Raw genomic sequence first — 16,992 nt, forward strand, 5'->3', positions numbered from 1 at the left:
GAGTTCTGTCTCCCCAATCAATTAGAAGTTGATTAAAAGGAGGGATCAAGTCTTCTTCAGCATATACGTGTTGAGTTTTACATAAATTGTATACTCCTACCCTGAGGTACAATTTGGTTTCCAAAAGTCTTCATTCAGGACACCTTTATTATTAATACTAGTAGCACTTTACAGGAGAGAGATGGAAAGGCTCACAACAGTTATTTACTTAGGACCCAGATTTCTCCAGAGTTTACAGCAATCCTCAATACTAGACATCAAAAATGTTATTTTACAGTTATTTAAAAAAGAAGAATTGGGATGTTACTGGTAAAACCCTGGAAGCTAATTACTTCAAAATCACTTGAAACCTTAACTCATTAGAGTTTGAAAAATCTCCTGAGGTACTTAAGCTCACTATTCCCATTATGTTACTTGATTCAATTGAATGTCTTAGATTTTGCTAATAAAAGAAAACCTGAAGTTCATGCAAAAGAGAGATTCCATTTATCATTTGCTTAAGGAAAAAAGATTAAGCATCTCCAATGGGCACCTCAGTACTCCATACTGTAGAGTGTTGTGAAAGAAGGAGGGGAAAAGACAGATGCATAGCCGCTGATCTCAGGAAAAGAATTCACACCAGAATTACTAGTGTATGTTGCCAAAACAAGTTATATCCTACCTTCTTGGTTAGGCCCAGACTTTTCAACAGGATCATTCTGAGGCTCAAATAAGCAGAGGTAAGGGGATCTCATTGATCTCATTGGTATTACATAGAAATAGTGTCATTCTGATAGGGAGCCAAGATAACATTTTAGATGTCTTTTAGAGTTTTAAATCAGAAGTTCAGATCCAAAAATTAAGAAAAAATCCCTTTTAAAATTGCACAATGTAAGCTGAGTCGTTAGAAGAAATACAGATATAAGAGATAAGAGAGATTCAGGGAAGGGCAGTTTTCATAGGACTAGCAATAGTGTATTATGTCCTATGATTCTATTACGTTTATTTGTAAATCTTATCCACATGTGTAAATTTAGTTTGTTTTGTACGTGTTAACCAATTTTAAACTGTCTATCCCATTATTTCCTTAGTACCTAAAACACAGCAACCACTATTTTTAAAGAGTTTACTGCTTTGCCTATGGTATTATGTATACAACAGTCAGTCAATGTAGCCATAATGGTCATAGGGAAGATGGAGAGGCTCACCACTAGATCTTCACAACATGCAGTTGAAGAGTCTTTTCTCGAAAATCCTAGGAATATATCCTCAGTTCCCACCTGCTGTTTGAATATTATCTCATACCTGAAAAAAAAGTCAATGATACAGAGACTCAAAAGAAAGCAATTTTCTGTCCTAGAGTAAAAAAAACAAAAAACAAAACAAAACAAAACAAAAAACTACAAACTTATGAGGACATGCTATTACAAAAAATAAAAAGATTAAAGTGTTGACAGTTTCTTCAGGCAATTAGCAGAACATAAAGGAATAGAAGTCTAGAAAATTCAGTCAAAAATACCTAACACTAAAAAATACATATATACCTAACACCGTAAAGCAGGATTTGTATTGTATCTACTTCTTTTTGAAAAACTAAGCTTAATTGTTTTAGTATACAAATAAAATGGATTGAGGGAACTTCTAGTAAGATTAAAAGTAGAAGAAAAGGGCGCCTGGGTGGCTCATTTGGTTAAGCGACTGCCTTCAGCTCAGGTCATGATCCCAGGGTCCTGGGATCGAGTCCCGCATCGGGCTCTCTGCTCCTTGGGAGCCTGCTTCTCCCTCTGCCTCTCTCTCTCTGTCTCTCATGAATAAATAAATAAAATCTTAAAAAAAAAAAAGTAGAAGAAAAAAAGGTCTTTTTTCATGGAAAACGATGGCTCAGAAAAATTGTAGGCCCATAACCCAGGGTTTGGTGGATAGATAGAAATCCTCATCTGTTAAAATTTAAGCCACAGAGTAGAGTTAGAAAATCCAGGTGTAGTTCTGTTTCTGTCATTAACTGTGTGCCCCTGGTTAAATCACAAACTCGTGGGGTTCTCTGCTTCTAGATTTGTACAATTTATGGGAGAGGGGTAGGTTTGAACTCAGTGATCTCTACAATATTTTTTCCAGGTCTAAAAGTCTATAATAGAAACACTGGTAATGCGGTCAGCACAACTACATTGTTGTATTTAGAATCTAGGCCTACAGAATTCTTACTCCGATGAAAGATTTTACTGGTATTTCACCTCATACACGACAATTCACAAATCTTTCTTTGCCCCCAAATTTGGGTCCCTAGGGATAGAGTCATTTATAGAAAGAAGCACCCAGCCATAATGTACCCTATCTTTTTGGATGGAATGAAATGAGCAAACATTTACAAATGATCTTTCCCATTTAATTCTCCCCTAATGAAGAAATGGTAAATCTCTGGAAAGGAAGACTAAAGGACTACCTTGAACTTCTGACCGCTTGCAAATAGGAATGCCCAAGAATGAAAAAGGGATTTCTCTGAGTTTGAACAGGACTAACAATAAGTAGCTATTTGATATGGGGCGCTTTTTTCTTAATGGACTATAACATTTACCTGATATTTACAAAGGTGAAGCCAGGTTAAAGCAAAACAGAAATGTATCGATCCATATGCCCATGACTCCCAAATGGATTTGCTCTAACTGCTGCTCTTCTCCCCATCTCCAGATGCAATTTTCCAACTGCCTACTATATACATTTGCCTGGATGTCCCAAAGGCACCTCAGAGTCCACACATCCAAAACCGAACTCACTGCTTTCCCTCTACCTTCATTCCCAATCATAGTTAATGGCCTCACCATTCACCTGCTCACCCAAGTCGGTAGCCTCAGCATCATTTTTGAGGCTTTTCTCTCATTCATTATATCTAATCTAATAACATATATTCCTTTAAGAATCTCTCTAATAAAGGCCCTCATACTTCTCCCCAAGGCCAGTGACTTAGCTCAGGTCCTTATTACTTTTTATTTGACCACTTGTGATTCTTTTTTTGTGAGTTGCCTATCCTCTTTTTTTCCCAGTTTCCTCTTTATCCACTGGGACATTTTGAAATGTACTTGCATAAGATAGAAAATAAAGATTAAAAAAATCTTATAGGGTAATTTTCTTCATATCCTGACTGGAGTTCTTATTCATTTAAAACTTTCATGGATGTTCTTTCTACAGAACATCAAACATCAGGATGAGAAGTGAACATTTACTCAAATTTGGAACTTTGGATGTTTGACATTCATTAGACAATATGACAAATGAGTGGCTTACTTCTTACCTTTCATATGGATGTGTGGGCACTGTTTAAACATAACCTGAGATTTACTCTCTTCATTTTTAAGGTACACACAGAAATGTTTTAAAATCCCCTTTGATCTTTTTTATGAGGTTTATGGGGTTGTTTTTTTTTTTTGACATTGTTTATTTGAAAGCTGGATACATTTTTCCAATTAATTATCTGCAGTCTCCCACTACTTCTGTTTTCAGAACCAATGTAGGGGATAGAAACATATGGTTGTTTTGGACACAATTTTAGAGTCAGAATTAGATAAGTTGTTAGATCACTTACCATAGAAGTCTTCAAGAATTTATAAAGTACCTTATAATTTAGTAAGTACTGCCTTGGTTTTTCAAGCTATTCTAAATACTCAATCAAGATTTTATTTTAGAATACATATATTTAAAGCTTAGTGTATTTAACCATTAATTTCAATTATGAATGTGAACACACTTTCAGTTCCTTGAAACTGTGGGCGATTTATTTCATCAGAGTGAAGGGCTGTTCATGATAATAATCCTAAATTTCATATTTACAATTCATATTCCTAATTCCTATTGAAAAAGCTACAAAGTGAGACTTCAAGCCTGCTTGCAAAATATATTAAACATAATCCTAAAATAACTAGTAAATAGGTCCAGGTAATAATAGATAATTTGAGAGAGAATGCAGGCTTTTACCACAATTGTGGGACATTGAGTAATTAAAAGCAGGTCTTCGACACATAAATATGGTATAATAACTTAGCTTGTATGAATGCTTGTTTTCTTTCCCAGTGTTAGTTCCACATTAAACAACTAGCCAACATTAAATTTAAATTTGTACTGGAAATGACTGTATTTTTCAGTTTTTGTTTGATAATAACTGAAAGTAAGGTGTTATGTCTCATTATTTGTTTCTGCTCCAGAAGGAAAAAATAATAATAAATTGCACATGCCTTCTGTGTGTCACTGTAGTTTTCTCTTTTATGTGGTAGAAGTTACTTTATGAATCTTGTCAAAAATAGAACGGTATCAGATGACACATCTACCTTAAGCCCAAACACATTCCTGGCGTCATCTGACTTACTCTGGTATTTCTCTAACATCCCACATGTCCTCATGCTCTCCTCCCTCTGGAACCTCTTCTGGATTCCAGATATCCTTGCTGTTTTCATCACTGCTTTGAGGGATGTCTGTGGAGAAAGGGAAGATAAAGCTGAGGCTGTTGTCTGTTCTTCATGCTCAGTTTGGGATCATCGAAGTAAAGCATTTTCTATTTGTAATCACTAGCTTGTGTTTTGGTCCAAACAAGCTAAATTAGTAAAAACATAGAATTCTTGAATCAATCCACAACCAATACATTGTAAAATTATAATGACAGTTGTAGAAAATGTGGAAACAACATATAAGCAAAAAGAAGAAAACAAAATCATCTATAATCCAACTACTCAGAGATAATCAATGATAGCATTCTGGTCTGTATCTTTCCAGCTTCTGTGTGTGTGTACATATATAACGTATAATATAGACTCCATATGTGAAAGAGCATTTGATATGAAACATTATATAATATATATATGCAAAGAAATATTACACATTTTTTTCAGAAACATCAACAGGATCATATGTAAAACATTTATGTGAAAGAAGCAATCAAACATACAATCACTCTGATTTGGGGAGTCAGTGTCTTATCTTGCTTTGTGTATTACTATCTAAAAGCTCTTTGAGCTTTGCGCAGTGGCAGTATCGTAGCCGATGAGGTTTATCCGAGGCGTGATTATTGCTAATTAAAAACTCTTTGATAACTTTGCTATGAAAGCATGACATAATTCTTAAAAAATATCAGTTAAAGAAACTGAAAACAGTGGATACAATGATCATTTTTAAAATTTTTAAAAAAGATTTTATTTATTTATTTGACAGAGAGAGATTGAGAGAGAGAGCACAAGGGGGGAGCTGCAGGCAGAAGCCGAGGGAGAAGCAAACTCCCCACTGAGCAGGGAGCCCAATGCAGGACTCGATCCCAGGACCCCGAGATCATGACCTGAGCCGAAGGCAGACACTTAACCCACTGATCCACTCAGGTGCCCCAATGATCATTTTTTAAAAGATTTTATTTATTTATTTTGACAGAGAGACAGAGAGCGGGAACACAAGCAGGGGGTAGTGGGAGAGGGAGAAGCAGGCTTCCCGCCGAGCAGGGAGCCCAATGTGGGACTCGATCCCAGGACCCTGGGATCATGACCTGAGCCGAAGGCAGACGCTCAACGACTGAGCTACCCAGGCACTCCCTGATCATTTTTTTAATCCAGTATTTTCCTCATGTAGAAGTGAGCCTCAAAGAAAATCTCTATCACTTGTCCTTTATGTAGGACTGAGCATGTACCTGGGTTTCTATATGCCATCTTTAAATATTTAAAAGCAAATGAGGCATGCAAAAGCCCAGCTTACATTTGTTCCAACATTAGGTGCAGAACATTATTTTGAGTTCTCCTTTTAAGCATCCCCAGAAATGCACCTGATTACCAGGTTTTAAATACTGCCAACTCTTTTGTAATTACCTGCTTCTGTCTAGCATGGACTTTGTAAAGCCTATTACAGATTTATATAAAATAGTTTGCATATGACTCACTGTTCTCAGAATTTAGAGGATATTAGCCATACACTATCAGAAATTCAGGCAGCATAGAAACACGTCGAAATTTGAACTAGCCTTCCAATATCTCTTGAATAAGGCAAAGAGACTCTTGAGTATGTAGAGTATAATAACTGAAATTTTAAAATCATCCCCTCAGACCTCATTTTAGCCATTATTTTAAACATTTTTCCAGATAAAATCTTTTACAATCAGCTAAACTGATGAAAGAACTTCACTTCCTTTCCCTGTCCACCCTCTGGTAACTGTCATCACGACAGAATTAGAGCCTTCTATATTTTTGAAGACGTGGAAAATGTTCAACTCTGTGAAAATGTATAGGCCAAATTGCTGGGAAAACACCCCCCCCCCAAATATTTATTCTAGTTTATTGGACCTGTGACTATTTACATCGCCTCACGGGCTTTAATTTATAAGCATTTTGATGTAAGATAAAATTGTGTAATTTGTTTTATTGTGTTCTCCAAAAGACTATTAGCTCAATGGGGACAGAGACCTTTCTGTTTTGATCTTCATCATAGCTCCAGAGATGCTCATACTACCTGGTACATAACAGGCTCTCAATAAATATTTGTTGAATGAATTCTGTGAAATTGCCAGAATATAGCAGGGTAGAAAGTGAAGAAACTAAGCATCTTGGTAACTAGACCTTAAATAATAAAAAAGTTATTTAACCACACATGACTTTCTTGGTTTTACATCTCAGGAAATATACCAAAAAATGAATGTGAAAAATTCAAGGCAAGTTAATTTCCATTAATATAAAAATGACTTACCTATAACAGTAGAGTAAAAACAGCTCTTTATATGTATGTGGCTCTTCATCATTTCCACAGTTATTTGAGTTCATCTTTAACAAATCCTAGTGTTAGTATTACTCTCCTTATAATTTTGTTTCCAAAGAAAGATTATACTGATTATATTGATCTATATGCTTTGTTAAATAACCTACCTTGGAACTCTTCTGTTGTTGGTGGTCCAATATTCCCAGGACCCATGGCTCCAAGAACAGATGAACAATTTGGCTGGGAGAGAAAAAGTCCAACATTCTGTAATTACTACTTGTGTAACTTACATGACCAGTAATACTTTAAATTTGATAAGCTTTCCATCTAAAATTTCATAGAGCTTCTCATTTAATTAATCATCGTCGTTATACAACAGAGAGACAGATGCCAAGTATTATTTAGAATGTGTTTTCCTTTTCCTTTCAAAAAGTATTCAGTTTAATAGACCCGAAGGCAGAACTGATCTTTGATCAGACTAAATCCCCAGTTCCAGCCCAGTGAATGTGTATCCCTGCGGGTAGGGGAATGAACCGCATTCATCTCTTTGAAGGTCAGAACCAAGTATTAGTATAAGAGCATCAACACTTTTGGGTTTTGGCAGTGTCTTGTCAGAGTTAGGTGAGGGATGGAAAAGGATGGGAAAGTTTTATAGAAACAAAAACAAACCACAAAATAGGGTCTCAAGTATTTAGATATCAAAGGACTCATTCGAAACTCCTGATAACCGATTTTACTTCTTTCCACTGGGGGCCTAAAACACCTCCTTGTCACACGACCTCATGACACTGAACTTAATGGATTTAAACAGCAACCCTAAATTAATAGTGTCAAATATATGCTGAACCACTTCAGTCATCATGCAAGTTCATTTTTCCATCCTCTGTGCAAGCAAACATACCCCCAAAGGACTGCCCTTCTATTCAGTACAAGAACAATTTTCTTTTTTTCAACCGAGTATAATCATATTACACCATCAGAATAGTGGCAACCACCTCATTGGTCCCTCTCAGGGTCTTTTGATATCTCAAGAAAATCCCAATATTTTCCTAAATGTTCTTGCTGATGCCAGACTCTGAAGCTCCAACTTACTCCATTGCTGGCAGTCAAAACATTCTTCTCTCCTTGGATCCTGGCAAACTAGCACATCTAGCTCTCTTTTCTCAGGCCCCTGCCCAGATCTCCCAAGACTTCAGGCATGTACAAGAGTTACAATGTCCTATTTGGGCAAAAGGAATAGTGTCTGTCCTTGAAAGCCAGTGGAAAACCTCACCTGTGTCTTTATTATGCTAAACTATTCCAACAGCTATAAATCAGAAATTAATCTGTAACATCTCAACAGTTTCTAAGACAGTAACCATTCCTTTCCAAAAGGTGTTTCGAAAGTGCTATGTCTGCAGTTAAGGTGTTACAGACATTTTTATGTGAAAGTCCCAAGACGGTATTCTGTATGGGTTTTTTGTTTGTTTGTTTTAATCACTAAAGTCATATAAACTTGTAGTGCTTCTCTTAAGTTATTAATCACCAGAATACTAATAGTTAATCAGGGCAAAGCATTTCTTGGAACATGAGGGCCTCTTGTTTTGTTGAGTGATTCCTTCCATGGAAAATTAAAATCCATAACTTGAACATTCCTGACAAAAATTGGTATGCTCTCTATGGACAGTGATGATTGGGTCAGCACATCACAACAGAAGGGGAGTCTCAGTTTATTAACTTAATGAAAATAAATGATTAAAAACAAAAATTTCAAGTGGAATGATGAACCAGGATAATAAAAATATTAAAAACCATCTTGCAAATGTTTTCCATGAGAATATCATTTCAGCCTTTACCATGGATCAAAATCCCATTATCTGAGAAATTTATCGTTGCAGTTCATGCCACCTTACAATAGTAAGAGAATTAGAACAACTTGGTTACAATGTCTGTGGAGTGGTGAACCTTATTTCCCACAGGTCTTAAGATCCCCTTGTGAGTTTAAAAAAACACTCTCTTCCCAATCTCCCAGAGTCTTAGCAATTCATGGTGGGGATGGTGTAAATAAGCCAACGTGTATGCAGCAGTTCTAATGCTGTTTTCAGAGAGAATATTTTCAAAAACACATCACTCTTGTAATCATTCCACAGTTCCCAAGATTAATACATGTTAAAAAATGAAAAGCTGTTTCTCTCCTGGAAAATTTAAGAGTTCATTAGAAACATTAATTATTCTCCCACTGTTCTGATACTCAATTCTATATCCTCTAATGATATCTGTACTGCAGTGTCTGAATGACCAATTACCTCAAAATTGCTTATAACCCAGATATACAGAATCATACATTATTACAGTAATTTTCCTCTATGAATTGTACAATTTGGTAAAATGATCCTTGTCTCTCTATTCTCATAATCACTTATCTTTCTCCTAGAATCACCTCTAGATGCAAATAAAGATCTCCATACGTAAACGTCAAAGAGAACAGGCTTTGTAACCAGGGTAAATCTTTTATCTCTGAATCTGTCCCAGTTACAAGGTCCACTTCCCTTTCTTCAAGATTGCTGTTTCTCAAATACGTAATATGCTTTTTGTATACGACATAACCTTACCCTTCCCAGGATGTATCCTTCTATTTCAGCTTAATGTAGCAAAAATGAACTTGCCTTCCCAACTTCATTGATACCTTGCTCCTAAATTTTTCTCCAGTGTCCTGTGTGTTGTATATATTCAATGCTATTATTAATGTCCTGATTTTTGTTTGGCCTCTACTAACTTTTCCCTGACTAACACTTCTTGGATCCTGGCTCCAAGCTGATTCAGTTTCCATCTAAAAGTTTTATTTCCATTGCACGTCTGCCTTGATGCAGTGCCTTCTACCTAAACTCTTCCTGGAGGGTGGAAGTTCCATCCAGTGTTGATTTGAGCCACTGAATTTTGCTGCCTATTCAGATTACATTTGTTTTTCCACACAAGGGCAGAAAAGAATTTTAGGGGAGGAGCAAACTGATATGCATGCTCACTGGAGATGGTTTATTCATGGCAAATTCGTCATAATAACAACTTCACTAAGATAATGTGAAGCAAATTGACATATTCTGCTACTGTGTGAGATTTCTGGCCCAAATTTTGTTTGCCTTCATGTAGGCAGTCTGACAGCCGAGGTTTGCTGATACCTAAGGAGCAGGAGAATGGAGAGCAGGGGGTTACGTAGAAGTATTTTGATTATTCTGGGAATATCGGCAGTGACTGAGGCCAGTTCATGGAACTTTCCTACCCAAAATGAAGCCCATCTTGCTGCTGCAAGCCTCCCTGGGGTTACCTGCCCTGATCCCAAATGCTATCCGACAAATTAGATTCCACAGCTCTGTGTGAGCATGTACCCGGAAGTCAATTTTAGTAAGCTAAAGGTAGTTTGTCCCATTATCTGGCTCAAATTATTCTCTGTTCTGTTTTCATGTGTAGACAAATTTTAAACAATTAAGGGAACTGGTTGGTGGGGGCCTAATAAACACTGTCTAGTGGAAATTATTTGTTTTATAGAAATACTGTCTAGGCTTAAAAATCCAAGCTACCACTCTGCAATGGTTGTCAAGCATTCTTTGGCCATAAATATAAATGACAAACATTTTGAAATGTGGCTATTGCTACCATAGTTACAGAACTATTTTCCTATTCAGTGTTCAGGTAGTTTAGAAAAAATATAATTATGTTTGCCTGAAATGTACTAGAGGTTATACTCTCATGCATAATGAGTCCTCCAACCTCCTGTTGGATGACACAGCCCTGCTCCCACAGCAAGGTTGGAACGAGTTGTTCAAATAGAGTTTCACAACTTAGCGTGAATAGAACTAATTCATCTCTAAGTATACGACCACCTGTCCAGGCTCAAAATCATCCTCTTCTTCAGGATAAAGTAGCTTAGAGAGGGCTTGCAGAGCTGAAACCGAAGAAAGGGTTTCAATTTCCATATTTTCATATCCTAGATTTTCAGTTTCCATATTTTCAGTTTCTGCATTTTCAGATTCCATATTTTCAGAATCCATGTTCTGAGGAAGAAGATAATCAGAAAGAGATATTTTGGTTTTCTGTTTCATCAAAGACCAAAGATTAAATTTTTAATCAGCCCTTGATGATGCCTAGCATTATACTGCCATCTGAGAATTCTAGTGGGTTGGTTCATTGGCTTTAGCAAAAAGTTCACACAAAATAAATGAACTGTTTTTATGGTTATAATAGTGATACTATATAGGTCTATAATGGAAATTTTAGGAAATAACACATTAAAAACATAAATAAGAAAAGATCACCACAACCTATAATCCTACCAACCTTCAGCCTTTAAAATAATCCTTACAGTCACATTTAGGGTAGGAATTCAGGGTCTTTAAAAATCTTGGAAGTGTCACAGACTTTAATGAATAACCTGCATAAAGCCTATTGTTAATGATTTCAGCATAAATATAAAAGGAATCTTTTCTACATCTCTGCTAACATTTTTTAAACATGATTTTATAAAATTAACTCACAGGAAACACTTCTTTAGTGCTGTTATTAAATGATCCACTACAATTTCTGCAATGTGCCTAGAACTGTAATACAAAGGGATCCTCAAATGTGTGCTGGTACAAAATCACCTGTCAAAGTCAATCTGCATGCAGATGGTGTTTTACAAACCTTCTGTTTTATTATGTTTTACTATTATTTTGACTTTCTTTTTTAAATGGAAAACTGATCTTAATGCCTATTGGAGATGTCAAGGGTATGAAACAAATGTGAAATTGCCTGGTATGTCTAGCGTAGAGGCAGTATATCATAGTGGTTTAGAGTAAGGTCTCTGGAGTCATGCTGCCTAGATATGTATCTATCATTTACTTCCCAGCTCTGTGACGTCAGGCACATCATTTAAACTCTATACACACCATCTTCCTTACCTGTAAGATAGAAATAATAATAGTGCTACCTCATAGGTTTGTTACAAGGATTAAGTAGCTTCATACACGTCAAAGAGCTTAGAACTGTGCCTTGCACATAGTAAGCACTCAACATATGTTAGCTATTATTATTGGTCCTTTAAAAATTTAATTTTTGCTGGGCATGAATATCACTTCTAATAATGATGTCAAATAAGTTAATGATAAAACTTATTACCCTGGAAACTCATTAAAATGGAAAAGGTGAAATAAGTGGTGATAAAACAATCTTCTCACACAGTATGGTCTGGTAGTCTGCTATGGAAATGAATAATTGACACGTATTAAATTAAACGAAGAGGCTCGTGTTTATATTTTGAAAGTTCTAGTTGATTATGTGTTCATTAAATATTTACTGAACATTAAAAGCAAAAGTTTATTGACACGTTTTCTACCTTTGACAACAAAAGAGGAAATGGATCCAGAACTGCTATTCATATATTTTCATCTGCTTGGCAGGGACATGGCAGCAATTTGGGGATATGAGCAGTGTTTCAGGGCAGAAAGATTGAATAATCATGGTTACAGGGAGGTCTGTTTAGGTGGAGCAGAACCCTGGTCCAAAGGTGGGGGTAGAGGAGGCAGGGTCTGACTCTTGAGGATTATTGGGGAGTTGGCAACTAGATGAAGGTTCAGAATAGGGCAGGGCTCAACATCACAGCTGGAAAAGAAAACTAGGTGCCAAATCAAAGGCTTTCTCATGTTACTCTGGGCAGCTACATTATGAAATGAGGCTGTCGTTCAGTGGGTACAGTGGCTACTGGATTTAGGGAAAGCAGATTTATTCTAAATCCCTACCAGTTGGGAAGTAGCTCTGGCCTGGTTCTCATCTGGTGAGAAGCAGGGCAGTGTGGGCAGTGGGAAGCCATCCTTGTAAGCTGAGAGTCTCAAAAACCAGAGCTGGCATAGTCAGCAGTTTATGAATACTGAATGAAACATGATTAAATTCACACGAATATTGTACTGCAAAGTAGTCACCTTGGAAGGTTATATGCTGATGTAAATTACGCTATCAGTGTTCAAAATATTTTGGAATTGCCTTCATATGTATCACCAAGAAAACAGGTATCATTACGGTATCACTCAGTTTGATTATACAACAGATTTGTCTCCAAGTGATTTCTAGATGTATCTAGATAACACATCTACTTTCAAAAAATGAAGATTTGCTACTTTGAGGAGATTCAAAAGAATGTGCTACAGGCCTCAAGGCGATTCTAAAAGAGTATTTTCAAAGGTAATTTGAGCAATAGCAACAGCAAGTGGATAGACTCCCAAAGTGACTGCTTTAAAGGGGATGCCCATTCTTGGGATGTATGTTTGAGTATATAACAAAGCATTCACAATAATTTATAGTAACACTTTATATATCTGAAGCACATTAGGAATTAGACTTCTTAAATTCCAAATTAGGCCGGCATAAAATGGCATAGATTCGTATGTAGCTAAATGGGCATAGAGATGTCATAATGAAATTGGCACTTGAGCAAAAATAGTTTTTACCATATCAACTGTATTAATAACCTGCAAACACAAAATAAGAAATCAAGAAATGCTTGTTGATATAATATTTTGAGAAATAAATGAATCACCAGTACTTTGCGAATAACTAATTAAATAGTTCAAAGGATCAAGAGAAAAACAGTCATGTGAATTTTTGGAAAAAAATATTCTAAATTTAATGGAAATGCAGATTCTACCATCCTTTTTAGAAGTCTAACAAATTAAGAATAATTTATTAAGCTTTATTGAAAATATTTATTTGACAGAAACAGATCAATTGGACAAACTAAAGAAAGATGCCTTTTTACAAACTGTGCAGTGTTATTTATTTGTAGGGCTGTCTTTCACTTGTAAATGTGATATACATTAGGTTCGTCTTAAGCCTGGGAACCAAGGTCCTTTAAGATACCACCCCAACCTAATTTTCTGCAGCTTCCTATTTATTTTCCTACAAGCAATTCGTGTTCTATTAAAAACTGAATTGCTTATTAAACATACCCTATGGGGTGCCTGGGTGGCTCAGTTGGTTAAGCATCCAGGGTCTTGATTTAGCCTCAGGTCATGAAGTCAGGGTTGTGGGACTGAGCCTCTGTCTGGGCTCCCAGCTCAGGGAGGAGTCTGCTTTGGAATTCTTTCTCCCTCTTCCTCTGCCCCTCCCCCCCCAAATAAGTAAAATCTTAAAAAAAAAAAAACAACCCTATAATCTCCTGCCTTTGTACCTTAGAATGTTTTTTTTTTTTGCCTATTCAGTGTAGTGTAGTGATTAAAAAAAAAAAAGAAGATTCTAGAGCGACACTGCCTGAATCTGGCATTACCACTTAAATAGGCCAAGAATAAATTGAAATTAAAGAAAATTTAAGTAGTAATTTCATTAAAAACAAAATATATTATTAAATCGATTTGAGATTTGGTTCTTAGAAAATAAATTTTCTAAGCCCTTTGTTTTTATTTCTCTCATTGTCCTTTGCTAGGTGAATTCCAAAGGCAGCATTTTCCGGATAGAGCCTATGATTTGCCCACATCAACTTGAGTCCTTAGGGCCTTCATACATAAAGGTGTGATTGGGGGAATCTCTCTTGATACTAGTCACAAAGAGCTAAAGAGACAGACACTTCAGAAACAGCTCACTACGGAAACACAGAAACCAGTTAGGGACTAAGCAAGCTCAACCAGGATGGCTCCAGACCTAGGCACTGAAGCAGTATCAGTAACCAGAGATTAAGTCAGACTCTGGTTGTGAGGGCTGGGGTCGTGCCTTCTATTTCATTTGCCTCCATCCACAGTGTCAGTAGGGATAGCTCTTTGACTTGAATTAATTGGAGAAAAATCTAGGTGAAATTAGTGAAAATCCTGAATTACAGACTATTCAAAAGGAAATATTTTCTTAATTCAAGTATATGTAGTAAGTAAAACCAGGGTAATAAAGAATCACAACATATATCCTTTGGGAACTTGTTTAACAGGTAAACACATACCCTTATGTAAAGTACTGTTTACAGCTGAATGATTTCAAAGTATTCAAAATCCATTTACTCTCTTAAATAAAGTTGGCATTTCTTCTGCAACTTTATTTACATGATTCTTATTTAGCAATTCCTGTATTAAAATTCTTCTGAAAACACAAAAGTAAACATCATCTCTGCCTATGTCTGAATTAAATTGCAGTATACTGGCTAATTTATTTTTTTACATTTTTGACAGCTATACACATCAATGATTATTAAAAACAATTCATTTTTGACTTTGTCTTTATAATACCAAGAATGATTTCCTTTTTTAGGAATGTCATAAAATGTACCAAATCATAAGTAACTATGAGGACTTAACAGGGTTTTTCTTACACATTTAAAATATATTTAATAGAATGTGATTTTTGGAAATACCTGGAATATTTCATAAATGACCTTCTTTTGATTTAATACTTCCTCTATTATTCTTTATTTTAGACAAACTTAATACACTTGGCAGTAATTTTTGTTTCTCTCTCTCATTCTCATACTCCACCTCTATCTAAAAAGGAGCTGAGACAGCAAATTTTCCTTCAGTACTTTGAAATTTTCTCCCTAAGTCAACAGGCCTGTTTTAATTTCTTTGGGAAACAGTCTCTGTTCTGAATCCTTGTCACAACAGGAAGCTCTTAGAAGAAATGACCCCTAACTCTCTGGTCAAATTCTGTTCTCTCCCCATACGCAGATTTTATTTTTTGACCCCGTTTCTTACCTTTTGACAGGTATAGTCTCACGACATATAATACTTACTCTCCGATCAACTGTCAGTGAGTAGCAGCCTCGGTAAGGTAAGTACAAGTAGTCTTTGCACACGACGCTTTAGCCCACTCAAGTACAGTCCGACTGCGTCTCAGTCCTCAACGGATCTGACCAACGTCCGTTGGAACCCTCAGGTCACAGAGTTCACATTCTCTCACACAGGACATTGTCCACGTAGAAAGTGGCACCCGCCATTTTCTTTTTCAGTTTGAACAGCGTTATACCCCTTAAAAAATTATATCCCAACAAAGGCACTCTGGATAAATCATGCCTGTACATGTAAAACAGAAGGAACAGTGGGTGTTCCAATTGGAGCACCCAAATCTACCTATAAGGACACAGTTTTCACTTTCAAATTAGTGTTAAAACCATAAGTGTGTGTGAGTTGACAAAGGCATTGGGAAGCCTTCATGGGTCCATTTTGGCCTTCAGACGGTCGAACAGCATTTATTCCCCTGTGTGGTAAAACTGTCCCATCTCTCACTCACATCCTGAATAGGCTGAGTTTTGTTAAAGCTGCCTCCTGCTTCTAGTGTCTAGGGCAGGGGAACTGAGGGACAAGGTCTGTACTATTTGCGACTTGTGGCTTTTTTTGGGTATCTTTCAGAGTCGTAAGTACTCTAGAGTTTTCCCTAGTTTTCCCGATAGCCAGGACATTTGAGGACCCTTTCTTTCCCCTTCCTAAGGTTCAGGTTTCCTCACCTGGGTCAGTTTTCGGGTCGCTGGCTGGGCTCCGAAAATAGACAGCTGAGAGCTCTGCGTCTCTCTGTTGCCTAGGTAACAATTTTGTTGCCCCCTCCACCCACCACCTCCGGGTTCCCGCTTGACTTTCCTGGCCAATCACAGAAGAGTTTCCTTTGAAACAGCACCGGAATCAACCAATCCGAGCGCGTGCCAGTCAGGGTCAATGGCCGCCCTCTCGAGTTAACTAGGTGGACCCCAGTTAAGCGTCTCTCCGTTAGCGTCACTCCAGCAGCAACCTGCCCCGCGGTAGAGGCCGTTTTTTTTTTTTTTTTTTTTTTTTTTCTGCTCATATTAGGCCCAGGCCCGCCTCGCCGGCCGCAAGACAGTCTCGGAGGTCCTATCCATTTACTTTGGGTCCCTGACGGCGAGCGGCGGCGGCAGACACCAAGGTAAGTTTGCGGGGTTTTCGTTTGTCCCAGTCCTCTGCAGGCTTGCTCATTACGCTTTTCCTGCACGTGAATTCCAAACCGGACAACTGCTCCCGTGGATCCGGGACAGCCGGGGTGGAAGGATAGGCTTGGTGGCCCGGGGAATGAGGTTTTGCTGCAGCTCTGCACGCGCTCCCCACGCCCCCTCCCCTCCCCGCCCCGCGACAGCGACACGTGTTGTGGTTCCGTCCCGGCTCGGCGTCTGTGTGCGAGTGTGTGTGTGTGTGTGTATGTATGTATATGTGTATATACCCGCGCACCCAGGTAAGGCGGTATCGCGCTTCTTTTCCTCAGCCCAGCTTGTGTGTGGGGGGAGGGGGCGTGTAGGGTAGGTTAGGATCGCGCTTTTCCTTAGCTCAGCGTGTGTGTGTGTGTGTGTGTGTTGGGATCGTGCTGCTTTTCTCAGCT

The 16,992-nt window shown here is 37.5% G+C and overlaps 1 protein-coding gene and 1 pseudogene across 1 annotated transcript in view; one reads left to right on the forward strand and one right to left on the reverse strand.

The window, feature by feature from the left end:
- The window catches only part of DNAAF6 (dynein axonemal assembly factor 6), a 29,653-nt gene extending 18,953 nt beyond the window's left edge, over positions 1-10,700 (reverse strand). Inside the window, exons 1-4 of the mRNA XM_021678209.1 lie at positions 10,548-10,700; positions 6,858-6,930; positions 4,334-4,439; positions 1,188-1,284 (exon numbers count right to left, since the gene is read on the reverse strand). Coding sequence (XP_021533884.1) covers positions 1,188-1,284; positions 4,334-4,439; positions 6,858-6,930; positions 10,548-10,700 — 429 coding nt within the window. The remainder of the gene's footprint in view (positions 1-1,187; positions 1,285-4,333; positions 4,440-6,857; positions 6,931-10,547) is intronic.
- Positions 4,976-5,099, forward strand: LOC123323575 (annotated as a pseudogene).
- Positions 10,701-16,992: the final 6,292 nt, after the last annotated feature.

The sequence above is a fragment of the Neomonachus schauinslandi genome, chromosome X (assembly GCF_002201575.2).
Source record: "Neomonachus schauinslandi chromosome X, ASM220157v2, whole genome shotgun sequence".
NCBI lineage: Eukaryota > Metazoa > Chordata > Mammalia > Carnivora > Phocidae > Neomonachus > Neomonachus schauinslandi.